Source organism: Gossypium hirsutum, chromosome A07, assembly GCF_007990345.1.
Source record: "Gossypium hirsutum isolate 1008001.06 chromosome A07, Gossypium_hirsutum_v2.1, whole genome shotgun sequence".
Lineage (NCBI taxonomy): Eukaryota > Viridiplantae > Streptophyta > Magnoliopsida > Malvales > Malvaceae > Gossypium > Gossypium hirsutum.
In genome coordinates, this window is record NC_053430.1 from 22,536,427 (window position 1) to 22,556,302 (window position 19,876).

Genomic DNA, 19,876 nt, shown 5'->3' on the forward strand with positions numbered 1-19,876 from the left:
TCGTTAAGTTTCTTTATGACGGTTGATTTGACTAGTTTTCCCATTCGATGTTACCAGAACAGTTATTAGTTTTGTTTTTCAATAAAATATCCCCAACCCTTATTTAGTATAAAAAAAAAAAAACCACAACAACAACTATGTTTGAATACTTTTAGATATTATATTAAAAAAAATAAATATTAATCAGTTGTTAAAAAATATATATGTAAATCTTCAAAAGAAGCGGCAAAAGCTTAGCTCAGGGAACCGTCGGGAAAATATTGAGCAAAAGCAAATAAAGAGCTTGGCGAGTAAGAAAAATGCGACCATGAAGGTATCCAACACATCTTCCTCTGTTGTGAACGTCTTATAATTTTTTTAAAACTTGAAATATTCAAAAGTTTTTAAGTCTAATTATTATCAATTCTATACGCACTGACTCACTGCACTAATCAAAAACATCTTTCATTTTCACGTTGCCTTCTCTTCTTTTCCTTCCCCTCTGCTTCCCTTTCGACCTTGCTTCTTCTTCCACCTGTTTCCATCTTCCTCCGCCCACATGCTCATGGTCGGCGTAGCTCCGGCCACCATGAGCTCTCCGTTCCCCGCTTTCTTCCATTTGCTCCTATCTACTGTTATTGTTTGCTTTTATTTTTTTTCTATGTGCTTGTGTTTTGTTTTAGGTATGGATCTTGGTTGCATCCTTGCTTTTCCATGGTTTGACTTGATGGGCTCCCCAAAAGAGGGTATTTGGCTTCTGTACCGGGTAATCTCTGCCACCCCCTAATGCTCCAAGTTCGCGGAGCAATTCTAAGGTGTATGTTTCCGCCTAAAGGCTTTCGAAGGTTGGAGTATTCCAAGTGGTCTTGTACGATTGCAATGTCTATCGTAACCAAAGCTTGGAGGTGAAGATGAAGACTAAGGGATTAGAACTAATGTTGCTTTTTTGGTGCTTATAACAAAGTTGACGCTTTGTGGGTTTTAGTCTATTTTGTTTTTTGTTGGCCTCTCGTGGCTCTTTGTGTTAGGTGTATTGATAGGCAGATTGTGCCTATTTTCTCTTCGTTGGACGTGGTTGTTTTGAAATTTTCTTAATGTTTGGAAGAAAAAAACATGAGTGGTCACCTTTGTATCTATTCTGCAAACGTGATTGGACATTAATAATTAGGGTTTACATAGGAAATTAAGGACCCATTGTTTAGAAAACCCACCAAATAAAACTCCATGTTGATCTTCTTTCATTAGAAAGTTGAAAGCCAGTAAAGATTTTACCAGTAGAAAACACAAAACCCCCGCAAATTGACGGCTGTTACTTATTACCAGTAAAAAATGCAAGGAATTCGCACGACCAAACAGCCTACCGTCCCTCATAGATAAAAACACACTGACTGACAAATACCCATTTGTCCACTCTGTAAGTTTCCCACCTTTCATCACCATTTAATAAAAAGGGGCCACCTTTTTTTCCACACCAAACCTTTTCCCTTTTACTTTTCGTTTTCCTCATACTAAAAGACAGATCCCCTTTTTAATCGATTCCCTTTAACTTGTGCTTTACGTTCAAGCTTTTTTCAGTGTTTCTTGTTAAAATTGGACTTCAGCTTTTTCATCCTCTGTTTTCGTTGAAAAAAAAATGATGGGCGGCGAGGGGTTTAGAACAGCATCCGCCGCCGCCGGCGTAGCACCGGAAAAAGCGGCGAGTTTTAACGATGTGGTGCGTGAATTCATGAAGGGATTGCTGGAGATGAGCGTGGAATTCGGGAGAGGTTGTCGGGATGTACTGCGGCAGAGTTTGGTTACAGAGGATTCGTTTTTAGTGAGGAATTTCGGTAACGATTCTTACATTGGTCGAAAAATCAAGGTTCCTAAAGGCAAAGTTTTAAGGAGATTAAGATTGTTTAATGAGTACTTGGTTCCAGAAGACAAAGATCCTTTGCATGCTTGGTCTGTAATACTCTCCGTCTTCCTTCTTGCTCTTGCAGGTATTGTTAAGAAATAAAATGGAACATGGTTATTAGGATTATTTCTCAAGTTTTAAGATTCTCATTCAGATTCAAAACCTTATTATTGCCCACACAAACATAGGTACCTTTGATTTTTATTTTTCTGTTGATCAATTACTGATAAAAAGAAGCATTGCTGCAGTCTTGAGTTTAAGTATAGAGTATGATACTGCAATCCCGGTGGCAAAGAAAGTGTACATACATCCTCCTAGTGCGGATCGAATAATTCTACCGGACGGTAGATATATGGCATATAGAGAGCAAGGCGTTCCAGCCGATAGAGCTAGATTTTCGATCATCATTCCACATTCATTTCTTTCTTCCCGACTTTCAGGTTTGGTATAGAAATGCTAGAGTATATACCAACTTGGTTTTATTGACCTACATGTGTTCATACAATTCATACTTAATTTTCTCAGTTTGTGTCCTTTTGCCCCCCCCCCACCCCCCCCCCAAAAAAAATGCTAGGGATTCCTGGACTTAAGGCTTCGCTATTAGAAGAATTTGGAGTGCGCTTGTTGACATATGATCTTCCGGGTTTTGGTGAGAGTGATCCTTACCCCTATAGGAACCTCGAGTCATCAGCATCGGATATGTTGTTCTTAGCAAATGCTCTTGGTGTTAGTGACAAGTTTTGGGTTGTAGGATACTCAACTGGTAGTGTGCATGCCTGGGCTGCTCTCAGATATATTCCCGATAGACTTGCAGGTACTAATTTCATTTAACTTCAGTAACTTAAGTTTTTACAACTGACTATGCACTCTTGGGGAAGTGATCATCTTTGGTTCACCATGGCTAATTTGCAGGTGCAGCTATGTTTGCTCCAATGGTCAATCCTTATGATTCACTGATGAATAGGGGAGAAAGATATGGAACCTGGGAAAAGTGGACTCGGAAAAGGAAATTTATGTATTTTTTGGCTAGAAGATTTCCTAAATTTCTATCTTACTTCTACCGGCAAAGCTTCCTCTCTGGAAAGCATGGTCAGATTGATCAATGGCTGGCATTGACACTGGGAACAAGGGTGAGTGATTTTCTACACTATGAGCTCTCTAAGGTTCCGGAATCCAGTTAAGTACAGTGCATAATATGCAAATTTTTGTTTCCAAGGGCACTCTACGGTCTTTAATGTGGAAATGCATAATATTCTAAGCGAGTCACTAGAATTTTGCGGCATTTCACTTGTCAAGCATCTAATCTAAATTCATATATTGTCTTTACAGGATAGAGCTTTGATAGAAGACCCTATCTATGAAGAATTCTGGCAAAGGGATGTCGAAGAATCAATCCGACAAGGAAATGCAAAACCTTTTGTGGAGGAAGCTGTATTGCAAGTTTCTAATTGGGGATTCAGCCTTGCAGACCTCAAATTACAGAAGAAACAGAGAGGAAAAGGAATCCTAAATTTGATCAAGTTTTTTCTTAGTGGCTCTGAGGAAGAATATACTGGTTTTCTTGGTCCAATACACATATGGCAGGTATAATTTCATCCTATGTTGCTTTGACTCTTCCATTTTCTTGAACTACTCGTATCTTTCACTTGTGTCCAACACATATCTAGACATATGATCCTTCAAAGACCCTCCAATTACATGGAAAAACTTATTAAAAAAAAAAGAACATACCTATGTTGGAATGGACCTGTATCTGGTACTCAAAATCACCTGAGTAACATAGATTCCATCCTTATTCATACATTGCTGCTGCATTAAACTGTTTTGCTACACTTTTACCTGTTCATTGAAGCATTACGGATTTACTGATCTATTGTTCTCTAGTTTAATATGTGATAGCTGAGAAGTTCTTTGCTTTAGAGGCTTCCATTTTACTTTTGTTTTTGTGGTTAATTTGTTGCCAACGATTATCATATTTAACTTGCTTTTTACATTTTGGATTCTTGCGGTCACGTTAATATAACTTCTTGGAACTACATTTTTTCCAAAACCTATTTGCTCAATTTGGTAACAAAGAAGCCTCCTTGTACTAATAATAAAAATAAAAAAAGGCTAGCTTTCTGGTATTCTTAAACATGAGTTAGACAACCCATAGAGCACTTGATAGATACTTAGTACATCAAACTTTCTTTTTGGAAGAAAGTACCCTGGCACTAAGTTACTGCGACACTTCATTTTTCTTGAAGTACCCTTGTTCAACTTCTATGTCCAGCCCATAGGTATAACCTCCATAGACCCAGATGATATATGGTAAAACTTAGAAAAGCTTGAATTTTCCCATGTCAAAACCCGAGTCCTAGTAACAAAGCCTTGGTATATAAGATCATCAATGAATATTTGGTTTTGATTCCCAAGATATGAACTTTTAATCTAAAATTGTACGAGTCCTAGTTTGCTTGCAACCTATAAACTATGGTTTTATTTTGCAATTTGAGAGCAGAACAAGACATGGATTACTATTCTCAAGGAAATTTTAGTTGAACCTTCTTTCTTTTTAATTTTATTTGCTAAATTTTTTGGTGTTATACAGGGGATGGATGATAAAGTAGTCCCACCTTCAATGACTGATTTCGTTCATAGGGTTCTGCCAAGTGCTGCAGTTCATAAACTCCCATATGAGGGTCATTTTACATATTTATATTTCTGTGATGAATGCCATAGACAGATATTTACCACACTTTTTGGAACCCCACAAGGCCCTCTCCCTGTCAACAATACCATAGAAGTGGAACAAACATCATTGGATGATATACAAGTGCAGGAAGATGCTTCAACTCAGGATGATTTTAAGACAAACTGAGATATCAAAGTTTTCTATAATTAGGTTTGAGTTTTGACATTTAATGTAAGGTTGGTTGTATATATAGCATAGGTTTATTCTATCACTTGTGATTAGAAAAGTTGAATAAAATTTTCTCATATATTTATGTGGCAATTGAATGGAGATTTGAGAAACTTTTTGAAGTTGTTGGCTGGCTACAATGGAAATAAACATAACCAAGGAAAAGGTGATGACTTGCTCTGATTTGTTGTTAGCTGCTTTCAATTTAATATTGAGACAATAGTTTTTTTACAGCTTATTATTGTGAATTGTGTTATGAGTTGACCACCTAAGGCTAATTGTTGCCTCAGCTGTATGTCTGCAATAAGCCATGACCACTCTACTGCTAAACAAACTAGATTTAACTGTGAATTCTGATACCCCATGTCCTTAAGAGACTTTCCACGTTTTCTAGTCAATGTTTTCAGCTAAGTTAGGTTTGGCTGGGGAAACAAAACATAGAAATTTGGCTAAATTATGTGATAACATAAGGGATGGGATTTGGTTAATGGTTTGGCCTTTTAATTATATCAAGGTACTTTGAACATAGAGTTAACGACGTATGTTTTAAAAAAGGTGACGTGTGAAAATTATTATAATGCATTTAACCATGTTAGTGGCATTCACATAAATTAAATTTTAAAAAACGATATGCAATAGTCTAAAAAGTTTAAAACATATATATGCAGAAACAAATAAAAACCAAAAATTAGATGAACATATTTAAAAATTATAAAGATTCAAAAAACGGAAATTAATAAAAGATATAAATTTGTGGACAATATATATAAAATTATAAAAAAATTTCAAAAAAATTATAAATAATTAAATATTTTCAATAATTACAAAAAGTTCAAAACAAAAATATTTTCTAAAATATTCAAAATTAAAAAAAAAGAGTTAAAGTTTTAGAAAAAGAATTTAATTAAACTTTAGAAAATTACAAAAATTCGAAAAACAAATTGACTGACTTTGACCACTGTTGACTTGACTATCGTTGATAGACCATTGATGGCCATTGATCGGTATTGACTGATCAACAATGGTGAATTTTTAATTTGATTTTTTTTTTGTATTTTTAGAATTCTTTTAGAAATTATATATTTCAATTATTTTTTTGAGTTTTTTGAAAATTTGAATTGTTAAATTTCTTTTAGAATTTATATATATATTTTTGTATTTTTACTTTCTTTTATAATTTTCTAAAAGTTTGCATTTTATTAATTTTTAATATATTTTATTAATTTTCAAAAGGTTTTTAGAAATTATATATATTTTTTAGTTTCAAATTTATTTTTGAAAATTTAGAATTTTTTAGAATATATACATACTTTAAAAAAAAAAATTAAAGTGTAAATGCCACACCATTGTTGACACGAATAAGAATGTCACATGATGCATTCTAATAGGCTTCATGTGTCTTCTAATAGGCTTCATGTGTCGGGTTTTCAAGTATCAAAGTGGACAAAAAAAATGATATAATTAACTAATTAAGGGTCAAATCATCAATAAAGCCTAGAAGTTAAGATTCAATCTAATATCTTTTGCCATTTGCTGTTCAAATACATTCATTATTATCATTCACAGGTGTAAGGAGTGCTTTATAACATCCTATCAAAAGGCTCACAGACAACTTGTAATACCAAACTTAACCAAACCAAAAGCATTATTGCAATTAAGGATGAAATGTGTTTTGACTGAAGCACTTGGGTTTTAGAGTTGATATGTAAACTAAATAATAATAATTCAAAATTGAAAACATGTCAGTCAACTTTCTGCAATCCCAACAGTTATCAAGCTGTGTAATGAATTCATGACTTACAAGTTCAACTTTATATCAGCTTCTTCTACTATCATGTTCCAGAGCTAGAGTTGGTAGAATTGCCATGGCCTCACCATCAAGAACAAGAAGCTCGCCATTCTTGAAGCACTTTGTTGATAGTTTTGCTCTGAACCGTGCAATAACACCGAAAGCATTAAGTCAAACACTACAATCTGTTGTTGGGTTGTGCAAATTTTCAAATTAATTGAGGGGATCTAACTTACATGTATCTCTTCTTGCTTTGTTTAATGCTGATAGCTTTTACCTCACCCACAATTTCATCTCCGACGTAAACAGGAGACCTGAAGTGCAAGCTTTGGGAAACATATATAGCTCCAGACTAAAAAAATTCAGGTATTAAAAGTGTTAAATTTCAGTCGCATATTAACAGTTTACTGAAATAAGGAAAATGCAGTCCGAAAAGAGAAGATAAACTAAAAGGACAAATACATGTTTCAATCAACTTAATTCCAAATTTCCACTTAAAAGTGGTAAATAGATAAGAGATAATTCATATAAATCTTACTAGTTAGAATCCATGTTTCCGCTTCAAGAGATATTTTGCAAGCATTCTAACTTGGTCATCCAAAACAATTATACCTTTTCCTATTGTCTTTTCATTCTAAGCAAAAACTCATGATCAATGTTATTTTCGTTAAAGATTGGTGAGTTTAAAAAGAAAAGAAAAGAAAACTCTGTTATTGAATATTTAGCAAGTCCAAAATTTTATGCAGTCACACCTTCAACAACATTCATAAACACCCTGTTAATTCCTTTTCGTTATTCTTCACTTACTCCCCCACCACATTAACAGTGAGGTAACCATGGACATTGCATCGAAAAGACCAGATATTGCATTTGTAGTTGCAACGACTAGTAATTCACAGAGAAAGAATATATCTTATGGATGCAGCTAGATGTGTAAAATAACTACTGTTTTTGGACTTCATAAAGGGGTATTCCATGCCAAGTTACAACAGGTTAGTTGCAATGCTGGTTATGGTGGAGGTCATGATACAAAACAATCTATACCTGGTGAGATGCTCAGTCTTGGGTTCAACATAATCTATTGATGTAGCAAAGACAACCTACAGTATTGTTGTCACTTCAAAAGCGAAATATAGACCAGCAGTTGTGGCAACATAACAAAGCACGTGGTTGATACAACTCACACCAACTGATTGATTCTCTAGTGCAACTCCATTCCCATAACAAGTCAGCATACACTAGACCGAGAATTCATTCAGAACCAAACACACAAACATGCACTCACTTTGAACAAGAAAAAGTGATTCAACATTAAGTTGAACTGAATATATCAAGACTGAAGAACAAGTAACTGACTTGTACACCAAATGGGCTTAATGATGCAAAACTTGACGAGTCAAGAAGGCAGCTTGGCAGGACTACCAAACCAACACCAGGAGAGTAACCACTGGGGGAGTATTTCAATTGCTAACCATTCTCTAGAATTCTCTTCCCTCTGCTTTCTTTAGATTATATTTTAACACACATAATAGAATGTTCTAAGTTAGTTACAACATCGATCTAAGAACCTATAAATAGAGATTTTCAATTTAGTGTGCTATGCGTGGAGTGAAGTAATCAATGAGGAATGAGTTAAAAGTTTAAGTCTAAGTAAACATGAGTAGCTGGTGCTTAGTAGGGTGTGACCTGAGTGAAAGAGTGACTGACATGAGGTGAGTGTATGCAGGAGTCAAGTGTGGAAGTAAGTGAGAATAAAGAAAAGGAATTAAGAAAATGTTTATGAGTGCATAGTTTTTTTTGCTCTTCCTAAACATTCAATAGAAGTATTTTTTTTAACTCGCCAATCTTGAAGAAAGTGGTATCAAAGTGGTTAGGGGACTGAAAAATCAAAGCTAGAGAATCCAAGGGGCTGAAATATAAAAGCCCGCCAATCGAGGGATACATGTGGTTCATGAGAAGGGAAAAGACAGGGAGCCAGGTTGCTTGGACTTAGACAATTGAGAATTGCAATTATTGTAGACAGAGCAAGTCGTGTAAAGGGAACCCTGGAGTTGTACCAGAGTTGTCACAAAAAGAGGTAAAAGCCACTGCCAGAGGAAAGAGCAAGCTAAGCATGTAAAATCTTTCTCAAAGACATGGAAACTCAGACAGACATGGACTTCGATAGGATACAATCTTGAGGCATTTTCAAGTTGAAATGCAAGATTTTTCAAGTATTGTTAGTAAGATTTAGGTGGTATTCACTTGCAACTTCACCTTGAGGACAAGATTTGTCAAAAAATAAAATAAAAACTATTAGCAGGGATAATACAATGCCACCAACGGATGTCGAAAAAATTCCTCAAGCAAGTATAGATTCCTCTTCATTGTTCTAATATCTAGATCTCTAGTGATATAAATGCTTGATATTTCCTTGGGTAAGCCAACATACTGCGATGTTGTAAGTCAGTTTAACAATATTATCACCAGCATTGTATCAGACAATTAGATACCCCCAAAAGAAATGATTGAGGAATTCAGGAAAAAACAATTAGAATTCGGAGATACCATCAGAGCAAGCACTAACTTAAGAAAGTTGAAAGAAGGTAAAAGCGACTTACAAAGTGGGAGGAAATAATCCAAGGAAACAGTGAAGCAACAAGCAAGCCATGGACAAGCCGATCTTCTAACCCAGCAGCTCGAGCAGACTCAGAATCAAAGTGCAAAGGATTTACATCGTGACTCAGTTTAGAATACTGGCAAACATCGTCATTTGAGAATGTTCTTGTTTGCGTTAAAATATCTCCAATTTTAAGTACACCTGATGACGATGATGAAGAAAAGTTTCTCAACAAAGACCCTTTGGCTAAAACAGAACTCCTACCAAACATCTTCGTAAAGATAGGTAAAATGTCCTAAATTTTTCTGTGGGTCATTTCAGCAAACGTTTAAAGTGCAAGCCGGTAGTGCCTCTTGAAAATCTACAAAACTCACCGGCGGAGGAGGGTCCCTATTAAATTAAACGTTTATAAAATATGAGCTATTGGCAAAGGCCTGGTTTAATATTAACTGCTGTATTGATTTCATTTTAATATTGTTAGGAATTGAAGTTGGTGTTTGTTTTTATTATTTTAGGTTTAAAAAATTATTTTTTTATTATTGTAGGATACAGTCTATCCCAAACATAATAGACAACTCAAAAGGAAATTACAACTAAAAAAAAAGGGGTAAGACAATCATAAAAGGCCAAATATAAAGAATTGGGCCCAAAGCCCCAAAATACAACAATGAGTACAAAAACAAGGTCAAGAATCCAACCCAAAGGACCTCAGTCCACTCTAAAGGAAACCTTGACGCTGGTAAGTAAGAATACAGCTGTTGTCGCGCAGAGGAGGAAGAGGTTTTCTTGCATAATGAAAAAATAAAAATTTTAAAAAATGATTTAATTTGTAATATTTATAGTAATAAATATTTTTTTGAAAATTATTTATGTTTTATGTGAGATGGATCCTTGATGTTTTTGGCTTTCAACTGAACGACCTTCTCTGTTATTTTCATATCACAAATTACTTTGAGTGTGGACTCGAACAATTTTAAATCAAACATAAAATCAGAAATCATTTACTTACTTTCAATAGGAAAGTATATCTCTCTCTTATAAAAATCGATAAACTTGTTATTCAAGAAAAATAAAATTTATACTTAGAAATAGATTCTGACTATTTTTGGGCAAAACAACAATATCTAAAAATTTGTATTTTTATTCTTATCGATGTCAACTATTTATAGGAGAGGAAGTGAAACCCTAGTTGAATTAGTAGAATACATTTCATACATATTTAATTTCCCAGGATGTGAAAGAGAGAAGCTAATAAGGTGTGCCTCCCCTCAATGTATTATGATGGGGATTTGAGCATCTCCATTATTGGGTCCAATTATATGTGATTTCTAAACTTTTAACCCAACATTTTATAATTTAATCAAATCCAGTAAATGTTTTTCTATTTCCCAAAATAGATTTTATTTATTTATTAATTTTAATTAAATAATTTTCTCAACTTAATTCTAATTCTGTTAGAATCATGACAATTTTACCATGAAAGAATCTATGAGAAAATATATTTAATTTCTATATTCAACATATTCAGAATGATCAATTAATTTAATTCTATTTTCAAACTGTAATTAATTAAATAATAATTCAAAATATTTATATTAATTCCTAAGTTATTTCCATATTTAGTGAGAAACATTAGTCATTTTCAATTGTAACTCATTTCTATAACTTTATCATTTCTATTAAATTTTGTTCATTTGATTCAACATGCAATTCATTTCTGATTTCAACGAGCTAGTGAAAGGACCGATTGAATATATGTAATCAGGGCTCAAATGATTTATAATTAAGTTCTAGCTAGACCTGATCATGGATTGGCCACCCGCCTAGACCCGAAGATTCGCCCGAAAAGTAGGAGGGTTTGAGCAAAAATTTAGGCTCGAAAAATGGGCTTGAATAAAAAATAATGTCCACTTTCTAAAAGGTTCAGGCCTCGTGTAAGATTTTTTTATCCTAATCTCGACCCGAGTTTGCCTATTTTTTTCACTTCTGTTTACTATTATTTTGCTAGAGTTTGTTGTTGTTTTGTTTTTGTTTGATGCCATTTTTATGTTGTTTTGTTGCCATTTTACTATTATATTACTACTATTTTGTTGTTATTATTTGGATATTGTATAGCTCTTGTTTTATTATTATTTTTGCTACTATTTTAGAGTCTTTTTTTCTTGCACAGTTGCAACTATTTTAGTGTCATTCAAGTATAAAGACTTTTTTAATGTATTTTCAATTTGTTGAAAAATATTTATTTTAATATTTTTAGTGTATTTGATGTATTATATTTTTTAATTTGTTTTTATATAAAATATAAAAAAATTAATATGAGGGGTCGAGCTGGGCTTAAGTTTAGCATTTTTTATCTGAGTCAAGCTTGGGTAAAATTTTAGGCCCATTTTCGGGTCGGGCCAGACCCAGGCCTAAAATTTTGCATTGGCCCGTCCGGGGCCTATGTTCAGGTCTAGTTTTAGCTTTTCGCCTATTAATTATAAATTCATTTAGTCATGAAGTTATTCCACTATAGGATCATTGTTGAAACTATTTTTTATTTGAAGAAAAACGGGGCTCGACTTTTTAAAACAAATTGTGGAGTAACCACCAATCATTTTTGTTTGGGTGAGATTGGATCACCTAATAAAATATTTTATTCCATTTAAATCAATTCTGGCCTACATAAATTTGAGAAAACGAGTTCGGGAGTCGGTTACGTATGAGGAAGAATTAGCACCCTCACTACGCCCAAAATTGGTACCAAACTGATTAAGTGCTGTCCTTAGGTCTAAGATTTAAGGCTATTTTTTGAAATATGATTCCTTTTAAAACATTCGAATGGCTCGAGTTGGTCGTCAAAATTCTCTTGTTTCAAAGGAATACAGCATCACATCCAGCACGATAGGACACGATCCTTTATACTCTCGAAAACGCGATAAATTTTTGACTTCCAAAAGTTTATACATTGAAAATTACAAAAGGATGCCCAATTATTTAGTCCAACGAAAAACCAAAACCCAGCACAGTAGGACACGATTCCTCGAATTTCCAAACATTGAACATTGTCTTGCTTTAGAATTTAGAAAACACGAGCAAAATTAAAAAGGAATATTCGATTATTTTGAACAAACGGGAAATCGAAACCCAGCACGATAGGGCACGATTCCTCGAACTTCCAAACATTGAATATTGCCTTGTTTTAAGGAATTTTCGAACGAATAATTGTAAAACCGACTTAAAACACATTAGTTTGACTTGAAATAAAATGGAATAATTAATTTTAAAGAGTTGGACTTTATACAACAACATTTCGTAAACCAAAAGGAAAACAATAGTCATAAGATAATATGTATGCATCAAATACAATGATGGATGAATGAAGATAATATATCTTATTTAATCAACTAACAAAATAAATAATTAAATATAACTAACCTAAAAAATATGACCCAATTTCAATCATGCATGGAGAATAATTGATATGACAATACAAAGACGAAAATAACATGCCACAATAATATTCATAGCCTAATATAACATAATCAATACAAGATATACAAAATAAAATGAAAATTAAAAAAAAAACAATATGGTATAAAACAAGTTTAGAATAATGATAAACACGTAATATATAATATATGAATTGATGGATTTTAAAAAAAACTAGAGATATATATGTAATCATTTAAAATATGTATTGTAAAATGAAGATTTTCAAATCGAAATATACAAAGGGCGAAAAAAATATTTATTAAAATATATAAAGGAAAATTTAAATAATGTATAGAATATAAAAGGATAACAAAAATACATAATAAAATATAATCTTAAGAAATACATACAATAGGTTTACAAAAACATACATATGCATAAATAGATTTAGAAATAGTTATTTGTAAAAAGAACATGCACTTTAATAATACATCTAAGATTAAATTAATTTTATTATACATTATATATATAATAGATTTAAGAACATACTTATATATACAAAGAAAACTATATGTATAAAATAACATGGATTTAATGATGTATATAAACCAAACATATGTGCTAATATATATGTATATGTATAATAATAATTTAAAATAATATGTAAAACATGCATACAAAACGTATCAAAATAATAAAAATGTATATTAAAATCTATGAATAGATTCAAAAACATGTATGAAATAACATAACATTAATAATGTACATAGAATAAAGTTAACTTTATTATAAAGTATATATATATGATAATGTGTAAAAACATTTATATAAAATATACAAAATGTGATGATGATATGACAAAAACAAATTTACAATAATAAAGAAACAATTACCAAGGTAGTTTAAAATGTACAAATAACTAATCAAGAATAAAAAGGCTATAAAATAAAAAGACTTAATTAGAATTAAACTAAAACAAAAGGGATAATTTGAAAATAAAACAATAATAATAAAAAGGACCAATATGCAATGCGCGCAGATACGTAGGGACTCAAACTGGAAATAATCCAGATCTTGAAATGCTGTGTTACATTGCGGACTAAAATGAAAACGCGCGTAAATTATAAAGGCTGAATTAAAAAAAGAAATAAAGCAAATAGCAGACAATTGAACCACTGTGCGAATAGGGAAGACCAAAAGCAAAATTAACCCTTAAGGACCCAGTGCGCGGGTTTCAGCTTGGCGTGGGTCGAGTCATAGGATTTGAGGCTGCCAAACGGTGTCATTTCAAAGCCAATGTGGCTAGCTCAAAACGACGTCACTCCCTATGCCCCGTACAAACAAAAGGAAACCTTAAAAATGAACCCCTATTTTAAACAAAATTAAAACAACAAAAGCTTAAGTTTCCCATTCCTCTCTTGTGGCCGAACCAAATGGTTCTTTGCCCCACCGCCGTTTTGCTTCTATACTCCTGTGAATCGCACCAAATGAAGGCATGGCTTGCCTCATTCAAAGGTGTACACGAAGGTTTTATTGTCCTTAAGCCACGGAATCCTCACTTATACTTCAACTGTTACGAAGTCAGCGAGGATTCAAGGGTCAATGACAAGGTGAGTCCCTCTATTCTATTTCATTATACCTAGAAAACACATCCAAAACAAAGAAGAAGATGAAAAAGATTCAAAAAGAATAAATACAAGGCGCACGAAATCACCTTTTCTGTTTTCTTTCTATTTGGTTGCTATCTATTGCGTAAAAAAAAATACATTCTTAATGGCTATGAAATCTTAAACTAAAGAACTTTAATGGTAAATATGCCATTTAATGAGATAGTGGATGTGCATGGCAAGGTTTTATTGTAATTTTGATGGTTTTTAAAGGTTAAAATGATAACTGAATATTTAAAACCTAAATTAAATAAAACCAATTTGGCTTCATCTTCTCTAATCTTCTTCATAGCCATTTTATACTTTGAAGGTTCGGTCAAGCTTATTTCTTGCATGTAAGAGATTTTGAGTCTTGTTTTTAATGATTTTTATGTTTATGAATCCATTTTAGCTTAATCTAGCTAGCCCGATGATTAATTTACAAAACTGCTAAAGGTTGAGGAGCTTTCCATAATTGTTTTTGAATAAGTTTTGATATTAGTTGATGGATTATTGATCTTTGTTGTTAAATAAACATGTTTTGTTAAGTGATTTTTAATGAATTTTGGAATTAGGGATTAAATTGTTAAAAGTGAAAATCTACGGGTTTTAGTGTGAATTGTTGATAAATATGAGTTGCTCTAAGGTCCCTTACAACTAGACCTGATCATGGCCTATTTAAAAAATGGGTCAGGCCTCGGGTAATGCATTTTTTGCCCTGGCTCAGCTCGGCCCGGCATGAATTCACTAAAGGACAAAAAATCTACTCTTTTTTTTGTTTTTGAATGTTATTTTCTTATTGTTTTCTCCCTATTTTGCTACCATTTTACTATTATGTTGCTACTATTTTATTGTTATTGTTTGGATATTATATAATACTTATTTTATTGTCAATTTTGTTATTATTTTAAAGGTATTTGTTAATTTTGTTATTATTTTAGAGGCATTTGCTTGTTAAGTTGCATTTATCTTAGCGTTATTTAAGCCTACATATTTTTTAAAATTTATTTTCAATTTGTTGGGAAATATTTATGTAGATGTTTTTAGTATTTTTGATGCATTATATATATTTAAAATTATATAAAAATAATATAAAAAATTAATACGAGCGGGCCGGGTCGGGCCTGGGTTTTAGCATTTTTATCCAGGTCAAGCTTGGGCAAAATTTTAGGCCCATTTTTCGGGCTGGGGCCCGAGCCTATTAAATGGGCCTGATCATTTAGTTGAGCCTAACCCAAACCCAACCCAGCCCGGCCCATGAGCACCTCTATTTACAACATGGGTTAAGTTTGAAATAAGTTGAAATGGTTAGATTTCAAGTTATGAGCTTAAGGGCTAAATTGTGAAAAGTTAAGGCATCAGGGGCAATTTTTAATTTTGCATAAATATGAATTATGGATTAAATTGAATTATATAAGTAATTAATTGAATGAAAATATTTATTTAGATCAAGATAAACCACATATGGACTTAGATCGAGGAAAAGTAAAAGCTTCGGATTAGCTTGACTAAACTACTACGCCCTAACTATTAAGGTAAGTTTGTATGAATTATAATCGTTTTAGTGTTATTTAAATTGAATGTTAATTATGTTGTTTTAATATAGATGGATCAATTTAAAAATGTATCCCAGTTGAACATTAAGAATTCTTAGGATGCAAATGACATGTCATTAGGGATTTTATGTTTCGGGTGCTGGTCTTGAATGTCCTACCAATGGCTGATGTCCTACATTTGTTGTGGATTCTCCATAGCTCGTGTGAGCATTATCTGTAGCTTATATTCCAACCCACAGCTAATGTAAGCATTGATGTAAAGGAAAGATTATGGTTATATGTAAAGGTACACTATGTGTGAGTTTTCTTTAGTATCCGATGTTATTCTAGATGGTTCAACGGGTATGAAAAAGGAACGGAATGGTAAGTATGCAAATGGATCGAATCATGGCTTTATGAAAGCATTAATGAACTAAATGATGTTAGTACATTTAGAAATTTATATATCTTATGCTTAATTTCATTTGTATCATGGACAAGTATACTAACTTGTGAGTTGGTGATGTTGTTTAGGCTTTTACTAAGCTTATGGCATTGGTAATGATTTATACTTATTCTATGAATTGTATTATTGAAATGGTAAATTAAGTTTTAAGTTTATATGAGCTTACTAAGTACTCATTGCTTAAGTAGTTTTTTTTCATTGTTTTATAGATTACAAGAAGCTCCATCTGTTGGAGCTCGTCGGAGACCTATCACACTATCCAGTAGTCAATTCGGTAGTTTTTGAATATTTTGGCCAAGTTTTATAATGACATGTATAGGTTTTTTTGTAATGGTATTTAATGAATGGGTTAATGTAAATTTTTGGTAAGTTTAGGCCTTGAAGATATGTTTGATTTGGTGAACTATAATCATTTACCAAACCATGTCATTTTTGTCACTTTAAATACATATATATAAGGTTCTTTTGGTATGTTTATAATGGCTTGATAATGGTCATTTGTGATATGTTTTGGTAGGTAATTGAACTAGGTTATAATGCTTGAAATAAGGTAATGTTGACTTGTTTTGGTATGAAATGTTTTGGTATAATTGTGGTGCCTTAGAATGGAATGTTGGTTAGGTGATTTAAGATGTTTGAAATGGCATGTTTATACTTGTTTGAACCCCTTGAATGTATGCTTAAATGGTTTGTATAGTTATGCATGAATTGGTTATGAAATGACTTGATTTTAGGTAGAATTTTGGGCCTACACGGGCTGTCACACGGCCTACGGCCTGGCAACACGCCATGTGTCATTTATGAGTTCTTAGGGTTCCAAGTCAGTAAGTTACACGGCCTGACATACCGGCATGTGGGGCATCTCAGTGAGTTACACGGGTGAGGACACGGGCTAGGACACTGCCGTGTGTCCCTTGTTCAAAAGTTACACGGCCTAGGGTGATGTCACACGGCCATGTGACCCATGTTTTCTAATTTTTGCAATTTTTGCAACTTTTCTTAAACTTCCCGTTTTGTCTCAAATTAGTCCTGAATTACTTCTAAGTTATTTTTAAGTCCTCGAAGGCTCGATTTAGGGACAGAATGCATGTGATTGAATGGATTATGATATGTTTAGTTTATTTAAATAATATGACGTTAAATGTTTTTGATTTTATGGTAATACTCTATAACCCTAATCTAACGACGGAGACGGGTTAGGGGTGTTACAGTTTGAATGTGATATGGATGTGAACTGATGTCATTTTTATAATTGAATTATCGAACGTAGCTAAATACGACACTGGGCCGTCTTGAGAGAAAGGGAAAACAAGAGTCATAAATGAATGATGAAAATGTGATTTGTAATTTTATTATTCAAATTCAATATATTTGTGTGTGTATATATATATATGTTTTTGTTACAAATTGGCTATTAAGGTAAGAATCCTACTTGTCTCGTAATTTAGTAAATATATAGTGATACGAAACATATAAATCAATTTAAAATATGTATGGTATAGATGAGTAGCATATAAGAATATGATATGTGAACATGTATATAATGTGTACTTGGAACATTTGTTACCCTATTAACTATCTCGGGCAGAGTCGAGTATAGTTGGCATGCCATAGGATTGGATTTGTTTATGGGATTATAGTTTGATTTACACCAATGAGGTGTAGAGTGCATAGTATACTTCAGATATCCGATGAGGTGCGGAGCACACTTTACTTCGATTATATATATTTTTTTTGAAAGATACTTTGATTATATTGATGAGGCGCAAAGTGTAATTTTTACTTTGAACATTCCGTTGGGACACTGGGTGACAGATATGTTGGTGTGATGGTTGGATGATTCGTGTATCTATCTTGAGTCTGTATCCGATTAATAGAGTTATAAAACATAAACTTGTTAAATGATAGACGATATGAAATGTTGATGAAAATGGTATACCATGTGTATTTATATATATATATATGAAATGTGACAAATGATAGCATGTGATAGATCATGCGACCCAATTAAAACGAGCCTTGAGGGCTGATACGGATAAGAAACGAATCAATAGATTTGAGAAAGAAATGAGATAATGAAATAAATGTGATGTGATGATAGAAAGCATGGTATGATATATTCATATGTGTTGCCAACTAAAATAGGAAATGAGTTTGAAACATGAGGCATGATTTGTAAATTGAAATGGTGAAAACTAAATTGTGCATTGATTGAAATCTTAGCATGCTATTTCTAACTTATTATTGATTTGAATCATGAAAGTATCACTGAGTTTTATCGCTCAGCGTACAATTTTTTTATTTCGTGCACAGGTACCAATAGATCTTAAGGTTCCGAAGAGTGAGACAACATCCAGATTGCAGCTTTTAATTCAACAAGTTTGTATAGACTCACTTTGTGATCAATAGATGGCATGTACCTCAGGTTGAGTCAGTCTTAATTTGTGAGTTATTATTTTGGTATTTGAAATAAAAATTGTAACTTGAATATAAGTAGGTGAATTGTAAGCATGTATGTATGAAGTTAAATGGGTAGTTAAATTAATGTTTGAGATTTGTTGAATTGCATTTTTGGGTCATTAGACCAATTGAGTTATGGATTTGGTAGGTTGAATCAAATGATGCAAGGTTTAAAGGAGTCTTTCTTCAAAGTCACGACACCACTTTATGGATGTCACGACACCAGCCCTCAACGTCGCGATGTCCCTTGCTGAAGTCACGACGTCAACCTCCTGTTTTCAGAGCTCGACACCACACTATTGAAGTCGTGATATTGAGCATTCTGCCTTCAATGTTGTGACGTGATTTCCTAAACATTACGACATCAACTCGGTACTTTGGAAAATTTTATATTTTAGTCCTCAATCAAACCTCAGTTCACATAAGAGCTTTTGTAAACTCGTTTATAACCTAAATTTGATTGAATAACATATTATAATTAAGAATTCATCATAATGACTTGTATAAATTGTTTACTTAATATGCAAATGAAGTAGTAGTAGCTTTAGCAACAAATGTGACATTTTGTATTTAGGACTTGATGATCGGGTCGGATATGGGGTGTTACACATATATTGAGGAACAACAATCAAGTAGTTGGTCAGCTGGCTAAGGAAGCATTTGACAGGGAAGAAAGCTTATTCTGGATGGAGGAGGCTCCGAAAAAGGTCATTGAGATTTGCGTAGCAAATCGGTGGTGGATTGACCCATCAAATGAGATGCAGGATTAGGCTTAGATGAAGGGAGAAACGACTACTTGTTGAGAGTATTAGCTCATGGGACATTTTCTGGTGCTCTCCGATGGAATGATTGAACTTGGTTGGAGGCTTTTTTGGATTTTCTCTTGTGATTTTCACAATTTGCATGTAATGGGATTTCCTTCTGTAGCTTTTGAGGAAGGGAGCACTATGTCTATTAATTTTCTAATGAGAATTGCAGGTGTGAGTGACACACAACTATACTCAATTGTCTGTTCTCTTATCTTTTAACGAAGCTTTTATTATTAAAAAAAAAACAAAAAACTCACATGGGTTCTTAATTGATGTTTAAGAAAATAAATAGATTAATACACTGAATAATTTTTAAAATTGCTTGTGAAGTTAAACTACTTTACTAGTAGTCTGTGTAATAATCTATTTTTAATGAATTT

General features: G+C 32.9%; 2 protein-coding genes across 3 annotated transcripts; one reads left to right on the forward strand and one right to left on the reverse strand.

The window, feature by feature from the left end:
• The first annotated feature begins 206 nt into the window (after positions 1-206).
• Positions 207-4,954, forward strand: LOC107953206 (uncharacterized). 2 transcript variants are annotated; one of them, XM_041117773.1, is made up of 7 exons: positions 207-313; positions 663-1,961; positions 2,125-2,316; positions 2,451-2,690; positions 2,789-3,006; positions 3,206-3,460; positions 4,467-4,954. In XM_041117773.1, the coding sequence occupies exons 2-7, from the start codon at positions 1,613-1,615 to the stop codon at positions 4,734-4,736; spliced, it is 1,524 nt and encodes a 507-aa protein (XP_040973707.1). In that variant the 5' UTR covers positions 207-313; positions 663-1,612; the 3' UTR covers positions 4,737-4,954. The 2 variants fall into 2 exon arrangements, with proteins under 2 accessions (XP_040973707.1, XP_040973708.1); XM_041117774.1 differs by having other exon boundaries at positions 227-1,961; positions 2,451-2,525; positions 2,628-2,690.
• A 1,451-nt stretch (positions 4,955-6,405) lies between these two features.
• Positions 6,406-9,757, reverse strand: LOC107953207 ((R)-specific enoyl-CoA hydratase). The gene is made up of 3 exons (XM_016888445.2): positions 9,168-9,757; positions 6,804-6,919; positions 6,406-6,706 (listed from the first exon to the last, which is right to left on the reverse strand). Exons 1-3 carry the CDS (start codon positions 9,435-9,437, stop codon positions 6,595-6,597), a joined length of 498 nt encoding a protein of 165 aa, XP_016743934.1. The 5' UTR covers positions 9,438-9,757; the 3' UTR covers positions 6,406-6,594.
• Between the last annotated feature and the right edge of the window lie 10,119 nt (positions 9,758-19,876).